The 15,915-nt window shown below is 39.8% G+C and overlaps 1 protein-coding gene across 7 annotated transcripts in view; it reads right to left on the bottom strand.

Moving 5' to 3' along the window:
- The window catches only part of usp48 (ubiquitin specific peptidase 48), a 228,428-nt gene that overhangs the window by 108,422 nt on the left and 104,091 nt on the right, over nucleotides 1-15,915 (bottom strand). For 6 of the 7 annotated variants that reach the window (XR_006031174.1, XM_042088884.1, XM_042088885.1 and 3 more), the window contains exon 13: nucleotides 3,080-3,280. Coding sequence is in view for 6 of the 7 variants with exons in the window: in XM_042088884.1 (XP_041944818.1) it covers nucleotides 3,080-3,280 (201 nt within the window). In the remaining variant the exon portion in view is untranslated. Of the gene's footprint in view, nucleotides 1-3,079; nucleotides 3,281-15,915 lie in introns of those variants that run through there. The other variant, XM_042088890.1, reaches the window with a different exon arrangement.

Genomic DNA, 15,915 nt, shown 5'->3' with positions numbered 1-15,915 from the left:
TATGGATTCTTACCGACATTTCAAGACCATATATGATGGGTCTGGATACTGCCATCCTTGTGTAACCCAGACTAAAAGATACAGAGGCACAGATTTACGAGGGGGTGGAGGGGGCATTTTATAGCATTTTGATATGATACATAGTGATATTAATTGAATGCAGTAATGCATAAAACACATTGTATCGATTCCTGATTCTCAGCTTTCAAACAGTGTATAGCATCACTATGGTGCTTCATGATATGTTGCATATAATTGATGTAGACTACAGGAGGAGGGGGGGGCTACTGTAGCGTAACCTATTAAAGACTGCATACAGTATAGTACACATCTGTATTGAACCTAACGTCCTGTACCTAAATGGTTCTGTACGAATATGTCTACCTTTACACCCCTAGAAAGTTAGAAAGTCTAATTTGTCAATAAATCTGGAATCTCGGGATAAAAAAAAAAATATAAAAAAAAATAAATAAATAAATAAATACAAAAAAAATATTGACATCTGTAATAAGTCAGAACTATGAAGCTTTTTGAGCAGAATAGAAGTTTCAGTAGGCCACCATGGAAAACAATTCAAAGGTGTGTGGAGCCCTTGCAGAGATTACTCCCTGGGTAAGTACCAGTGTTGATTTTGACAGCAATTTTAAGATTTAGTCTTAAGTCTTTTGAATAACACACCAGTCATATTTTAGTCATCTGAAATCTTTTAGTCTTAGTCTAGTATTAGTCGACTAAATATTAGCAGATTTTAGTTTAGCTTAGTAGAATTTCCGGTCATTGGAAGTATCCATCAGTCTGTTATGGAATGGTATTAAGGTTTTAATATGCAATACAGAGATAGATTTAATGGTTGTTATACAAAACATGTATTTTATTTTATTCTTAATGTCAAAAACACTGACCGTGGCTTTTTCACAAAAGAATCACCACATGACATAAGCATAAGGACTGCTCTCCCTGAAAAATAGACATGCTCCCTGAAAAAGATATGCATTCTCCCTGAATGGTATGCAATGGATATGACATTCTTTCAAGATGAAGTACAATATTATTGAAATTAGGGCCATCAATCGGTTAAAAAAAAATCTAATTAATTACATACTCTGTGATTAATTATTTTAAATTAATCGCATGCATCCATTTTTACTATTTAGCAACATTATAGACTAAAGTTCAAAGTCTCTCTTTTTTATTATAATTTTCCCTTTGGCTCAGGCATCAGCGTAGTGCATGATAAATGCAGCGTAGTTTTAGCATGATAAATGCAAATGACTGAAGTTACCACTCACTGTCAATGACATGTGCAGAATAGGCTACCCTAACACCAAGGTCATGTTTGGAATACCCCTTATGATACATCCTTTTTTTGGCCATTCAAACATGTTGTAGATTTTAATTCACACAATTACTAGGTTGTTGCCTTTTCTATCCAGTAGGTGGCAGTCCAGGATAAGAAATAGAGCAGTTCAAAACGGTAAACAAATGAGACAAGAAAAGCAGCATAAGTATAAGTATATATAATTTTTTGATCCCGTGAGGGAAATTTGGTCTCTGCATTTAACCCAATCGGTGAATTAGTGAAACACACTGCATACAGTGAACACACAGTGAGGTGAAGCACACACTAATCCCGGCGCAGTGAGCTGCCTGCTTCAACGGCGGCGCTCGGGGAGCAGTGAGGGGTTAGGTGCCTTGCTCAAGGGCACTTCAGCCGCGGCCCACTGGTCGGGGTTCGAACAGGCAACCCTCCGGTTACAAGTCCAGAGTGCTAACCAGCATAGCCTAACGGAAATGTTGTTTGTGAAGTTATTGGACTGTAAATAAATGTAACCACCTTCAACATAAGAAAATGTTTTGAAGACATTTGTTTTAAGTGTGCAACAAATGTAGTCAATTTATTAAGGGAGTTTGTCTGTTAGTTAGTGTAGGCTCTGCAAAACGTTAGCAAAGTTAACATTGACAAGGCTGGCGGCTAGCATTATTATCATCAAGAGGTGTGCTAACTCGTAGACCTACCCCCGGATTGTTTTGCATTGAGGTGCTACTTTAGATGTGAGAACTGCTAAGGTAGGCAACGGAAATTCCATAATGCAGAAATAGTAGATTGATGCTCCTTGTCAATAGTATTGGTCTGGACTTAAAACGTAGGCTAAATGTTTCATTTAAAGCAGTGCTTTCTTGTCTGCCTGCTTTAGTCACGATAGCCAGAGCGCACTGGGTGAAATGTCAGTATGAAATGCGATTAATGAGAGAAGTCATCTGAAATCAGCCACAGCTGTGTAATTAAAACTGTGCATATAATGTAAACAGCCTAACTGTTGTGAAAACATCCTCGAAACTGTGCGAAGTTCTGCAAACTCATCTTTGTTCCTCTTTTGTAACTGCTGCTGCGTTTGTTTAGGCTAGCTGTTGCGCCTGCATTTGCCGCGGCTTTTTAAAATGGCTCTGCTGCTTCTGCATAGATCAACCTTGTCCCACAAAAAAAGTAGTTCTGATTGGATCTCTTTTCTATTCGTCCCTCCCTAACATTTTCGTCTCATTTTTATTTGTTGACTAAAGTGTCAGTTATATTTCGTCACAGTCTTTGTCATCATGGCCCAGATGCAACTACAAGTTTGTTAAGTTGTTAGTAAGCTACCTAAAAGTCAATTTAAATAGGTTTAGATGAGCCAGCAAATTAACTTTTAGTTACCTTGTAATATCTTAAATAACCACAGATAAAGAAAGGCTGCAAATAATCCACAGTGTTTAATTATTTAAATGTTGCAGCATGAAGATGTATCCATGAAGCTAATAGAAATTCAGTGCAGTAATTGGTTTGAAATGGCTTCCAATGACCATTTTAAGCAGCAATACTGCCTAACTAGAACCTTTCATTGGATGAATCCTGCAATTCTGTCCAAAGTGATTCTTCCAGAAAACTGGGGCCATTGCAAATACATGTACACCAGCACTACACCAATCAGGGTGGATGTAATGTAAACTCTTGTAGCAGAAATGGCACCAAAAACAAGAGGGATGGAGAAAAAACTAAAGATGTTTTAGTGAAAAATAACTGTGGAATGGACAGTTCACTTACTGTCTAGTCTGGGGCCTCCTCCATATCGGCTAAAAAGGAGGCTGGCTGCTTTGAAGGAGATCCGTTTGGCCTCGCCGATTTTATCAGGGTGAAGCTTCCCATGAGAGCACAGGAATTGGCCATTTTCAATTGCCTTAGTGGTGACTGAGTCATCAAGCCATTTCTTCAACCAGTCCAATGGCACAAACTCATAGGGCTGGCCTGCAATTGACAGGGCACAAATATGAAATAGAATCAGCAAATCATTTTTACATGCAATTCAGAACACCCTCATTACACTCAAAAACATGGTACAGGGTTATACGTACTGTATTACATTTAGCAACATCATACTCTCTTATTTACACTATAAAGGATGCATATCAAATTAAAATCAGTCAACTTTGTTAAAGCTTTCATGTACCTTCCCTCCACCTCCACCAAGATTTATGATGGGGGCATGATAAAATGCGAAGACCTACTGCTAGTTCTATTTTTGTTAGGGATGCACGATATATCGGCGGCCGATATATTATTAGCCGATAAGTGAAAAAATTTAAATACTATTATCGGTCTGATAACAGAATTCTGGCCGATAATTTGCGCCGCTATTTTTTAAAGTCCTAATTTAGGCCTACGTAAGGTCCGTCTGGCTACACTGAGATACTTGAGTTTGGTTGGCTATACTTTTTCCTCAATATAATGTCAGCGGTATGAATGTATTTCACCACTCTAACAAAATCTGTGGATATGCGTTCATTTGGGAATCTGTGCATCTCAAAATCCTCTCGTGAATGATCCGCCATTTAACCTTACCAGAGCGGAGCTCAGCCCTATCTAGAGCCGTCTTGTGCTGATGTGTTTGCACTTTACCACGCTGGTCGGGGAAACAAATAAACAAACTCGTTAGTGGGACGAGTACATAAGTAGGCCTAGTTATAAGTTGTGTTTTAGTATTATATTTGCATTACTTTAGTTTGGGTTTTGTATTATTACCTAGAAATAGGCTAACCAAACAGGTCATCATAATATGTTATTAAAACCTTCAGGGCTAACGCCTTTCATTTCTGCTGCAGCAGGTTGTGCGCAACAGAGTAGACGGACATAAGATACAGTCTGAGGAGTTGCAGCTTTATTCAGTTACCTGCAGTTGAAACTAAACCTACGTTTCCCTCACAAACTCTGATTTGGTCGCTATACTGTAGCTTATTCCAAGCTGAGCAGTTTATGAGCGTTTAGTCCTAAATGAAAACGATTCAAACTCTCTAGCCACTCACTCGCAATTCACTGACGTCAGGTTCACTTAAAGGAGCCACACATACTGTAGGGCTAGGCTACTGTTATGTTGTTGACTGCCGTACTATTGAGGACTATTATGAGTTGGTAAACTATTATGGTAGGTAAAATTACTGCAATAAAATTATGCTTATTAAATGCTTTCCCCAAATCACTTTTCATATTTTTTTTTTCAAGAGTAATATTATCGGTTATCGTATCGGTATCGGCCACAACAAATCAATAAATATCGGTTATCGTTATTGGCCCTAAAATTCCTTATCAGTGCATCTCTAATTTTTGTAAAAGCAAAATCATCCATGGTCCATCATATTTCCATAACCTCAAGAGACAGAAGCCTATTCTATCTAGAAGAACATATTTTCACAGGAACAATCATGATGTGTTATAAAAAATTGACACTGAACTTTTGGCCCGCATTCATGTCACTTTCGTTCCATCCAGGAGGGGCAAAAGTAATTTTATTCCACTGTCCAGATCTGCATGCAACTGTAATTGATAACTGATAATTCAATAGATTTAAGTTGTTAAGACCAAAATACTGCCTGACTATTATCAGTCCATTTGGATTTGAAACATTTCTGCCCGATATAGGAGTTCAGCTGCTCAAAAGTCTAGGGTCTTTTTAATCATGTTTTGCTTTCCATGATGCACCCAATTTGACAGGTCTGGACTGGAGACAGACCATTTTTAGCACCTGAACTCTTCCTCTGGAGAAATACTGTTTAAGTTCACCAAACATGGTGAAGCAGCATTCAGCCACAAGGTGGTTCTGCTTTGGAATTAACTCCCTACTGAAATTAAATATGCCCCAACTGCCGCTATTTATTAGCCTAGAAATCTAGACGCGCCCCTAGCGGCAGCAAATTACATTTGCTGGCAGGGCTAGTCTAGCAACTCTCCGTTGGCTTGTGAGCTCCAGAAATCGAAACTCAATCAGGCCAATGAAATCGTGTATATAGTCGTTAGGTGGGCTTAACATAATGATTGATGGCAGAGTTGCAACGGTTTGGCTTGAATTCCCTGCTACTTGAAAACAAATAAGATGGATGTTGCTGTTGGCGAACAGTGTGACACGAGTTAAGCTTTTATTAAGTTGGCAAACGTTTGAACTAGCCAACTAGCTCCGCTGGTGGGAAACGCATGGGACTCATAGCGCTGCCGCTGTCCTATTGAGTGCAGAGGGAATTTGAAAGACAACTGATTATCCCGCCCCTCGGACTGAGAACTGCGAACGGTGAGTGCCCAGACCCTACATTTTAATGTGGGTCTGGCTCGTCAGGCTAACTATTTATACGCCTCACCTCAAAACCATTCACTGTTGCTTTCTCCTAAACCGAGTATTTATATATCTATTTATTTATTTTTGTTAATCATATTTTTATCTCATTCTACCTACCTGCATTGTATGTTAAGACTTTTTATTATGTTTTTTATGTACTCTTATGATTTTTAATGATCCTTTTTATTCTATTTTCTTTTCTTTTATTCAATTTTCTTTTTATTTAACTGTATTTGATTTATTTTAACCTATTTTACTTTTATTCATTTTATTATTGACTGGGAGATGTTCCATTCATCAACAGCAGACATCAGCGACTTTACAGAAGTAAGCATTGAGTTACATCAATCTGCTAACTAATAACATCTTTCCAACTGTGATGATTAAGACCTTCCTTCCCAAACCAGAGACCGTGGGTTGACGAAGTAGTGTGTAAAGCTTTATCATTGCGCACCACCACTTACAATGTAGGGCTTAACTCCGGTAACTACAAGACCGCTGCTTACAACCTGCGGAAGACCATCAAGGAGGCCAAGTGGAGTTATCAGGACAGAGTGAAGGCCGATTTCAATGAAGGAGCTAGCGTGTGAAAAGGACTCCGAACCATCAAAGGCTTTGAAAGCAAGTCCTCTTTGGTGATGAGGGTGAGTAACTCCCTTGCCGAATTGGGCTAGTCATCGAGTTATGCTACGCGCAGTGGGAAAGAAAACTCACAATCCACTGTTAGAAGTACAACTACAACTACTGTAATTATGTAGCCTGACGTTGTCATACTCAAATTCTAGTCAGAATATGAGTCTGATACTGGATATTGGATAGACCTAACCAATCAGAGCAACAAAATAGCTTACCGTCAGATGTAGGAAGAACGCACGGACCATTCCTCAAATGCCTTAATATTGTTTTTCTGGTCTTTTGTAAAAGTTATTGTGCCGTCAATATCTCCTACAACACTCGTTAGCGAAATCTAAGCAATACGTAGCAGGGTAGGCTATTAGGAAAAACTGATATTTCCGGTTCCCAAAATTGTTTTCCCGCGGACCACCTTCTAGATCCTGACTGGGCTCGCATACCCCCATCCGAAAAGTAAAACATTCTATTGACGCATTCAAGGTATCATGCTTAATTAGCCGCCCTACAATGTAACAAATAACAAAATCAAAATGTGCAAGTGGTCTATGCGCTCTCACGTTAAAAAAAACAGTGTGGAGAACATTAGACTGGTTAGATAGCATCTCACAGCAAACCACGCACTGTGGCATTGGGCAGTCTGTCTTCCAATCCATGTGAAGCCTAGGCCTATATGCCTCACCATCAGAGGCTACTTTTGTTTTCTTCGCACAGTCTTTTCCGTCTTGTCCTTCCTTTTATCCCCCTGCACTCCACCTCCATCATTCTGCCCCCCATCCCATCGTTACCCGTCTCCTGCTCTGTTTCACTCGCTTCTCCTCTTCGGTCGCTTTCACCCTTAGAACCCTAGGGCATTTTCACTACCTTTAGTTAGAAGCATTTATCCTGGTCATTGTAAGTGCCATACACACATGCTATATATTGTTTTTTTCAGCAGAGTAGGCTACCCAAATCTACCACAACATAATGTATTAATACTTGCATTGATTTAATTTTGATTTTTAAATAATAAAAATACAAAAAGCGTATTATAAAAATTCTTATATTTTGACATATATCTCACCACTGCAAGCTGGCAGCTCGACTTGCCTTTCATTTGTGTGTACAGCACACTGTCCTGAATCTGGCAATATCATTGCCATGGTGGGGTGGGTGCCTTCCAAGTATAAATGCCATTTTTTTTATTTAGTGATGAAAAATGACCTTCCTGCGCTCCATATCTGTGACACGAACTGATCTGATTTCACCTGAGTTTGCGTGTTTGCCTGTGTGTGCCTATGGTGTATGCACTCAATGATTCTCTACAACAACTTTTTACTGCATTGCCATGAACAAAGTAAAGGCAAAAAAGTGTTTCTTTGTTGAACGAATTGGGATGCAATGTGAGCCTTGAATTGGATGCCATGAAGGAATTTGCTTGGATCTCAAAACCAGATTATGAACATGCTTTGCCATAGAGAAACACACAATAGTGTTGGATTATAAACATGCTTTGCCACAAAAAGACAAAAACGTGGGGTAAGTCGAGCTATATGAAGTTATTATTTTGCTGTCACTTCGTCTGCTTTATAACCCAGAAGGATGTACTTGGTATCAAATGATAGCTCTATGTCTCCTCTTTCATCTGACATGCGCGGCTATCCGATCACGGGTCCATGAGTAATTCAAACGAGAGTCATGGGTGTGCAGCGCTGGTTTTTGTACATGATATAATTTTGCAGTTTCTTCATTTGGTTTTATAAGCCAGAAGGATTGATATACGTAGTACCAATGGATAGCCCTGTGTCTCCTCTTCTCTCGCTGCGATGAACAGTTTCTGAGCAATGTAACAGAGAGGAAAGGGTGTGTTTTTTGACGCACTTCAATCGAGTTCTAAGGGCTAATTAGAAACTAACGCACCAGATATTCTGGCTGCCCACAGGATATCACATGCATTGTGGGTAGCTTATTTTTTTTAATGAAAACATAGCCTGCTATAGAGTTTACAAATGATTTCCTTTAATTTCACGTTTCCATATCATTGTAACCCGATTCGAAATTATTTATGAATTAATTACATTATTAAGCAATTAATCATTTTCATCAATTAATACATTTTCATCCTGCGTACCCCCTAGTGCATACCTGCAAACCCAGAGGGGCTGAAAAAAGTGAGTTATTTCCCCCCAGAAGATTTGAAAAAGATTTTAAATTTTAACACGTAAATGAAGGGATATCGGGAATAACCGACTTTTCCATTACATGCACATAAGTAGACCTGCAATAATGAATATTGGATATTATCATATTATATTATAATAAACGTGCAGTAAGCAGAATTTAAGTATGGCTGCATTTGACACTTTTAAACATTAAAATGACATAGTCCTAACAGTAGGCCTACCAGCTGTTTTGAGTTAAGGCCATGTTTAGCCTAATTGAATAACTTGATGATGGAGAAGATATTTTCAGACCTGCCATCCTGAGTACTACCTCAAACCAGGGAAAAAACATTGCTCACGTTGGCCTTTATGTATTTAGCCAAAAACAGACCAAACAACATAAATGTTGACAATCTGTTTTAAAGCCTATCCTTATCTATAAAAATCACTGGTGTTGATAGAAAGGGACTGTGGATGTCCATTTTCTGGTCTCTATTCTAGCATGTCTGGTTTATTAGTACCTCTTTTCAATCCATTATAATTTGATATCTTTTTTTGTGAAGAAATATATCTATCCCTCATGTTATGTTGGTGTCTTTCTGCTCTTCTCGTGTCTACTGAGGGTGCAATGATCACATATTCCAACTAAAGGGGCCCGTCTCAGCAATAGGTGCGCTATGTCAGTCTAGAAGCCCAGGTCTCGCTTGTTTGCGTGCTAATTATCAAGAATTATGATCTATATGCTAGACAGAAAACAAACAAATTAAACACCTATCACTGAGCAAGTCAAAATATTTTGCTAGGTCCACTTTCAGATTTGTTGCAAATAACTACATTTGGCCTTGGAAAGGTCTGCGCTCCCTGAGAACTGGAGAAATGTCTAACCATCATCGACACATGGAAAACATGCTAAATGAAATAACTCGTGAACAAGCAATAACTTTCCAAGACAACATAATATTATTAAGCCAAGCTAAATTCGCAATCGCACTCAGTGCAGATTCGTTTTGTTTCGCAAAGCAATCAAAAACGGCCAGCTGCGGGAACGTGAATCAGAGATACACTTCCTTGGTCATATCGCTGCTGCAGGTAGGCTATGCGTAACAGAAAGTGAGAGAGATAAAGAAACAACTGATAGGTAGGTCTTCAAAAATAGCACAAAGAGAGGCCAATCACTTGCTTATCAATCTCGCATGAAACCGATGGTAGTCTCACTCCAGACTATGGGAAGTTGCGGCCCCCCCCCCCCCTCCCCCCGAAAAAAAAAAACTCCTCCTGACATATTTTGATTCAAAACGGCGATTTTCGCCGAAAAGCGACTAGTTTGCAGGTATGCTAGTGGCAGCTCATGTACCTGGGAATCCCTGATGTACAGTGGGCATCGCTTTCAAATGACCACTTCATTCGCGCATTACGCGGCGTGAAGCTGCGTGAAGCTTTAGTACCACTTTCAGCCACTGTGCGTCGCTCTGCCACTGTACATCGCTCTGCCTGCCGTCCCTTACATAATTGCCGAGAGTAATCCCAGCCTACGAATTCAATAACAAAATAAATCATGCATAATTAAACATTACCTCGATTTAGGCTACTTGGGTATGGCTTAAGGCTTGACTACACGAAAATCGAAATCGAAATTTGCTGTCTACATTATTGTCAGTGTTGGGGTTAACGCAACTACGCAAATCAAAACAGTGGTGTGATAATTGAGCCAGTAGAGAAATAACTGTTCAGAATTAATCTGTAGCCTTGGGTAGGCTTCTGCAGAAAACAATGTTGTTGCCGATTTAATACTATCTGGCGACGTCTTTAACAGGCTACGCAATAGAGGCTTATGACCCACGTTTTGGTTTCGTAAATTAATTTGCCCTACTTCTTGACTGCAATGTAGTCGATTGACTGCTTGACATGTCATTTTTATTTTTCTGTACAATAAACAATTACATCTGCTTTATGCCGCAGAATTACATTCATATTTGGCTGACTGCAGACGCGCCACTTCCCTCCCCATATTCCAAGATTAAGATAGTAGCCTATACAAAAAGCACTTCATACTATCATACAAAAATAGTTAAAACGAATAGCTATTTGCAATTTGACAAAACACTGGTCCTCATTTTGCGAATGCGAGGACGATATGAGCCTGTTGCATTTAGTTAGATGTCCGAGTCACGCATAATGTTTGAAAACCACTGGCTCGTAATCACAATAATTTAACACACGACAGTTGGATAACCTACTTCATCATGTCCCCATGCCTACATTTTTGTGAGTAGCATAGAGATCGTTAAAAACAATAAAGTATGGCTCTCCGTTTGGGACATCGAAAACTTATATTTTTAATAGACTACCGTCGAAGATGCTGACTTGCAAAAGCCTCGGGATAACACGTTATCTCCACTATCATCAGTCATGACCTTTGATCAAAGTGGGGAATGAAATAAAAGTTTGAGAACCACTGGCTTAACAAGTTACCTACAGTCCAGAACACAGAATCTGTTGCAATATTCTGATGATCGGCGATGATATCGGCAAATGTTTGTTTTCCAAAGTAAGAATTTCACTTCACCATGCACCTTCGACAATACCTGGCCTACCTGGTATCATTACAAACATTATTCTGTGTCCTAAAACTGGCATATTTTATGGCATTGTGTCATGTAAGTTCGTTGCAAAATCTAGAGAAATGTGTGAGGTGGTCAGCGGGGGACAATTGAGACACACATTGGATTGTGTTATTAATTGAACATTCCACACTATCCACAGCTGTGGTAGGCCTATCAGGGGCAGGATGATTACTGTCAGCGCAGGCTTTATATAAAATTCTTCAACAGAAGGCCTCGAATGTTGTCTTGTTTGTGGAGCGCTTTGCTTCGCTTCTGTAATTTCGGCTTCATTGAAAATGAGGGCTTCCCTCAATGACCCTCCGAGAATAAATAAAGGTTGAATGAATGAATGAATGCAGGCTTGCCCAAAATAAAGGCATGTGGTTTGCGCAGCCTACAGTAAATAACAGACCCGCCAGAATGTGCGTTATGATGCTTTTTTACGAGCAAGATGTTTTTGGTACCTACGCACACTGCATGTTCTTAAATAACAATGATCATCAGTAATATTCGACCATTAATTTGGGTAAATGGGCAAGCGTGACCACCTTGATTGGCTGATTGGCTGATGATTGTAACGCGGGCATGATTCCAAACACCTCCCTTACGATGATGAGTGACAGGTCTCAGAATGCGTGCGCTACACAAGGACGGAAGATGATGAATAACTGGGGCCGTAGGCTATTCACAAAGGCTTTTATCTTACTACTAGGAGTAGGCTACTCCTAAATCGCACTTAAAGATTTTAGATTGGAGTTTTCTCTTAAAAGTTATTCACAAAGCCTTTCAGACAACTCCTAAACTAGGAGTGAGTCTTCGTGGCTATGGATGACGTCATTACTCATGCACGAGCTTGACTGAAGTGACCACCTTGATTGGCTGACGATTGTAACGCGGGAATTCCAAACACCTCTCTTCCGATGATGACTGACAGGTGACAGGTCGGAGAATGCGTGCACTACACAAGTAGGGTATCCTATCCCCTAAGTAAATATCCCTAGGCTACGTTTGCAAAGAGGAGAACATTTTAATTTGATTCACAATGAAACGTTACATTTCATTTACATGTTAACAATGAGTAGTTTTGGTTGTTGTTGGTGGTGTTATTGCATCCCTTTTATGAATGCAAAATTGTTCCCTCGCGATTGGAAGCTCCTGTTGTGCATAGGCTATTTCAAAACATCGCAACGTAAAATGCCACAAAAAAGCTGTTTATGAATAGGTCTTAGTGAGTTAGGAGTCCTCTCGACTTAAGCTGTCCCAGACTTAGGTGCTACTTTTAGGTCTAAAATGCTTCGTGAATTACTTTTTGTGAAAAAATTAGGAGTCCTAAAGTTAGGAGTGGCACGCCCATTATTTTTAGGAGTTGCTCCTAAATTCGCCAGTTAGGAGCTACTTTTAGCCTTAAAATTCTTTGTGAATACGGCCCCTGAATAAAAAGGCCTAGCCTAAATGAATCAAGGCAAAACAAATAGCCTAGTAGCCCAATGAAACATACGGATTGATGTAGTATCTTTGTAACATTATTAAATTATTCTGTTACTATGCCTACGTTTGCAAAAGAGAACATTTTAATTTGATTCACAATAATGTTACATTTAATTTACATGTTGACAATGATTAGCCTAGTTTTGGTTGTTGTTGGCGGCGTTATTGCATGTTAGTTATGTCTACAATGCAAAATTGCTTCCTCGCGATTGGAAGCTCCTGTAGCTGCATAGGATTTCAAAACCGCAGGTTTGTGAATAGGTCTGTGAGTAAGGAGTCCTCTTGACTTCTTTTAAGCTGTCAGAGGTGGGAAGGTGTGATTTTTTTGGGGAAGGGCCGGATTAACTGGGCACAATTGTCTGATGGCCCCCCTTCCCCCCAGCCAACGTGAATCGGGTGGTTAGTTAATAGGCCTATTGTGAAGATTTTTCCTGCCATCTAAGGCACGAGCGCATCTGTGAGGCCAAGCCTCACCAAGTAGCTCGTTTGTTTACAACGTCTGGGATTGGTGAAAAACACTCTTTAATAATCCAAAAAAATAAACCGCTAATGAAGTAAACTTGTGACCATCAAAAATCGTTTATCGCTTGTAACTCCGTGATACCAGGACGTAACAGGAAGGCATTTGGCTGAGCAACGGAGGTTAATATGCTCCATGTTTTGTCCAAATGATGACTGTCTATCATCTTTGCACTCGGAGAAAACCGGAATGTTTCATTCGTCCCCGTTTCAATCGTCCCGGTTACCTAGCCTACTCAAAACGCAGATAGAACCTTATTATTCTAAGGTAGCGAAATAGCGTTCAGCATGATTCATGCCCAATTAATTCCCCCTGTTAAAGTGTTCGCCTTTGTAGTTTGGTTTCGTGATAGCCTATGATAAACGGCTTATGGCCAAATATGTGAAAACGATAAAATACAGTAGGCGATAAACCCGGAAAAAGTTGACAGTGATTTTTTCATAATCACTTTGGAGGGTCATAGAAAAATGTATTGCTGGCGAGGGAGGGTCACGTCTTTTTGGACTAATGCTCCCAAAACTCCTCCGGTAGCCCCTTAAATAAATAAAAAACGAACAGTCCCTAATGAAGTAAACTTGTGACCATCAAAAATCGTTTATCGCCTGTAACTCCGTGATAACAGGACGTAACAGGAAGGCATTTGGCTGAGCAACGGAGGTTAATACTCTATATTTTGTCCAAATGATGTCTGTCTATCATCGTTGCACTCGGAGAAAACCAGAATGTTTAATTTGTCCTGCGTCTCTATGGCTGCAAACGGGATTCACTCGCAGTTAACCAAATATTTCTTTATTAGGGCAGGGCAGGCATATTTCTGGCTATTACATTATTTCTAAACCAGTCTGCTAAAGTCTGTAGTGAAGTCTGTGTAGGGTTTTCCAGGCTCCATTTCTTTTTACGAGACACCCTGCTCACTTGAGCCATCTACCGGTTGTTTGGGTTGTTGCAGCGTCTCACTGGAAAAATACAAATTAAAGTCGCGTGATACCGTGTGATCCCACGCGCGGACCGCGAGTGAAGCTGGCCAAGTCGAAGCACTGCCCACTGTAGGCTATTCCATATGTAGGCTATTCTAGCACACCAGAGTTCACAGACCAGCTGCCAGCATTTTCACAAACACACACAAAGCTTGATGGAAAGAGTTATTTACGTTAAACACTAGAGGTCATATCACATATTTCAGACAGATTTACGGCCATCCTGGTGGAAATGACGCCTAAGGAATGCCAGTTGAATGCAATGAGGGATGATATACATAGTACTGTCAGTATCATCTGCAACGTTTTTAGGAATTTCTGAAGGCATTTTACGACATTGGCTAGAAGGATACCATGCAAGTAATGCCTCCAAATTGTTCTTCCTGTTTGCTATTTTAAAGTGTCTGAAATTTTTAAGCTGGCTTTATTAACAGTTGCTGAGTGAGATTTTGAAAAGAGTAAAAATGTTTTTTTAACACTGTCGTTATCATTGGCCAAGTTAGGCTAATTACCAAGACACCTGACCAACTCTCCACTGGTTCTCCTCACACCAAATATTTATGTTCCTTTGATGGGAATTATTTATATTTATATTTGGCCTCTCACCCATACCACGCATTGGAGGCTCAAAATTATATGGCTGTGGGCCGTCAAAGGCAGAGATGGGGACTTGAGTCTGAGACTCGGACTCGAGTCACACTTAAAGGATAAGTTCGGTGTGATATTGACCTGTGTTGAAACATGATACCGAGTGTGAACTTTTGTCTCATAGCCCATTTCAGCTTGTCCCCTTAATTCCGAAATCCGGCGCTAGTTAGCCGATACTACTAACATTTAAAACGAGACATTGAGAACTTGTAAATAAACTACCAGTGCTTTTTCAAAGACGAGTCACGGGAAGTTGATTAGCGAGAAAGAGCGAAACTACAGCTGATACGTGAAAACTCGCATTAGTAACAGTAATTAGTAATAGTTAACGGAAGACGTGGTGTACACGTGAATGAGTGACCGGTGCATATAGCCTACGGACGGCAGCTTCAGCTGACATAACAGAGGATAAGACGAAGACAAGAGAAGACAGGATGGTCCCTATCACGTATCATGTATCAGCTGTAATTTCGCTCTATCATCAATCAACTTCCCGTGACACGGGAGATTTTAAAAAAATGGCGGCGCCTGGAAAACAAAATTCCCTGATATTCCCTGACTTGAACCAAAAATTCTAAATTTCCCTGACTTTCCATGTTTGGAATAGACTTACAGGCATCCTTTGCAGTTTCAGGGTTTTTTGGCAATTCTAGAGCTCACCCTAGAGTCGCGATATATTTATATTTTACTTTGCCATTGTAAATAGCCTATTTTCATAACTTGTTCTCCCCGTAAACAATCAAAATGCTTTCGTTGTGGAGGCGAAGGACTAACAACAGGCAAAAACTATCTCCAAAGTGCTATAACTACTGACAAGGTAAAGTTTCACGATTCTCATGGGATGTATACGGGTTGGCAATTCTTAAAGTTGCATTGCTTGTTCTCTCTATGCTCTACAGCGATGCTAAGTGAACAATTCCCCTATTACAAGTTTGTTTACCATCAAATTGGCTTAGAAGGTCATATGAAGGTAATAATCTTGCATTTTGTACCTTAAAATAAACGGAAATTCCATGACCCTTGGGAACCCGGTTACTGACTAGGCCTACATCTTTCCAAATAGAGCTATTCAAGGATTCTGGTGAAAATTCAGGGTTTTTTTTCATATTGCAATATATGGCGCAGAAAAAAACTACGAGTATATTAACTTTTTCCAATATCATACTGCCCTAGGATATAATGCTACTGTATAAATTATTGTTACAGATTATGTTGTGTTTCACAATTATTTAAAGTGGCAACATTGTTGTTTTCACGGACATCAGTATTTGT

This window comes from Alosa sapidissima, chromosome 4 (assembly GCF_018492685.1).
Source record: "Alosa sapidissima isolate fAloSap1 chromosome 4, fAloSap1.pri, whole genome shotgun sequence".
NCBI classification, from domain to species: Eukaryota; Metazoa; Chordata; class Actinopteri; order Clupeiformes; family Clupeidae; genus Alosa; species Alosa sapidissima.
Note: the sequence above shows the minus strand (reverse complement) of the source record. Positions and strands in the feature narration are given on the sequence as shown.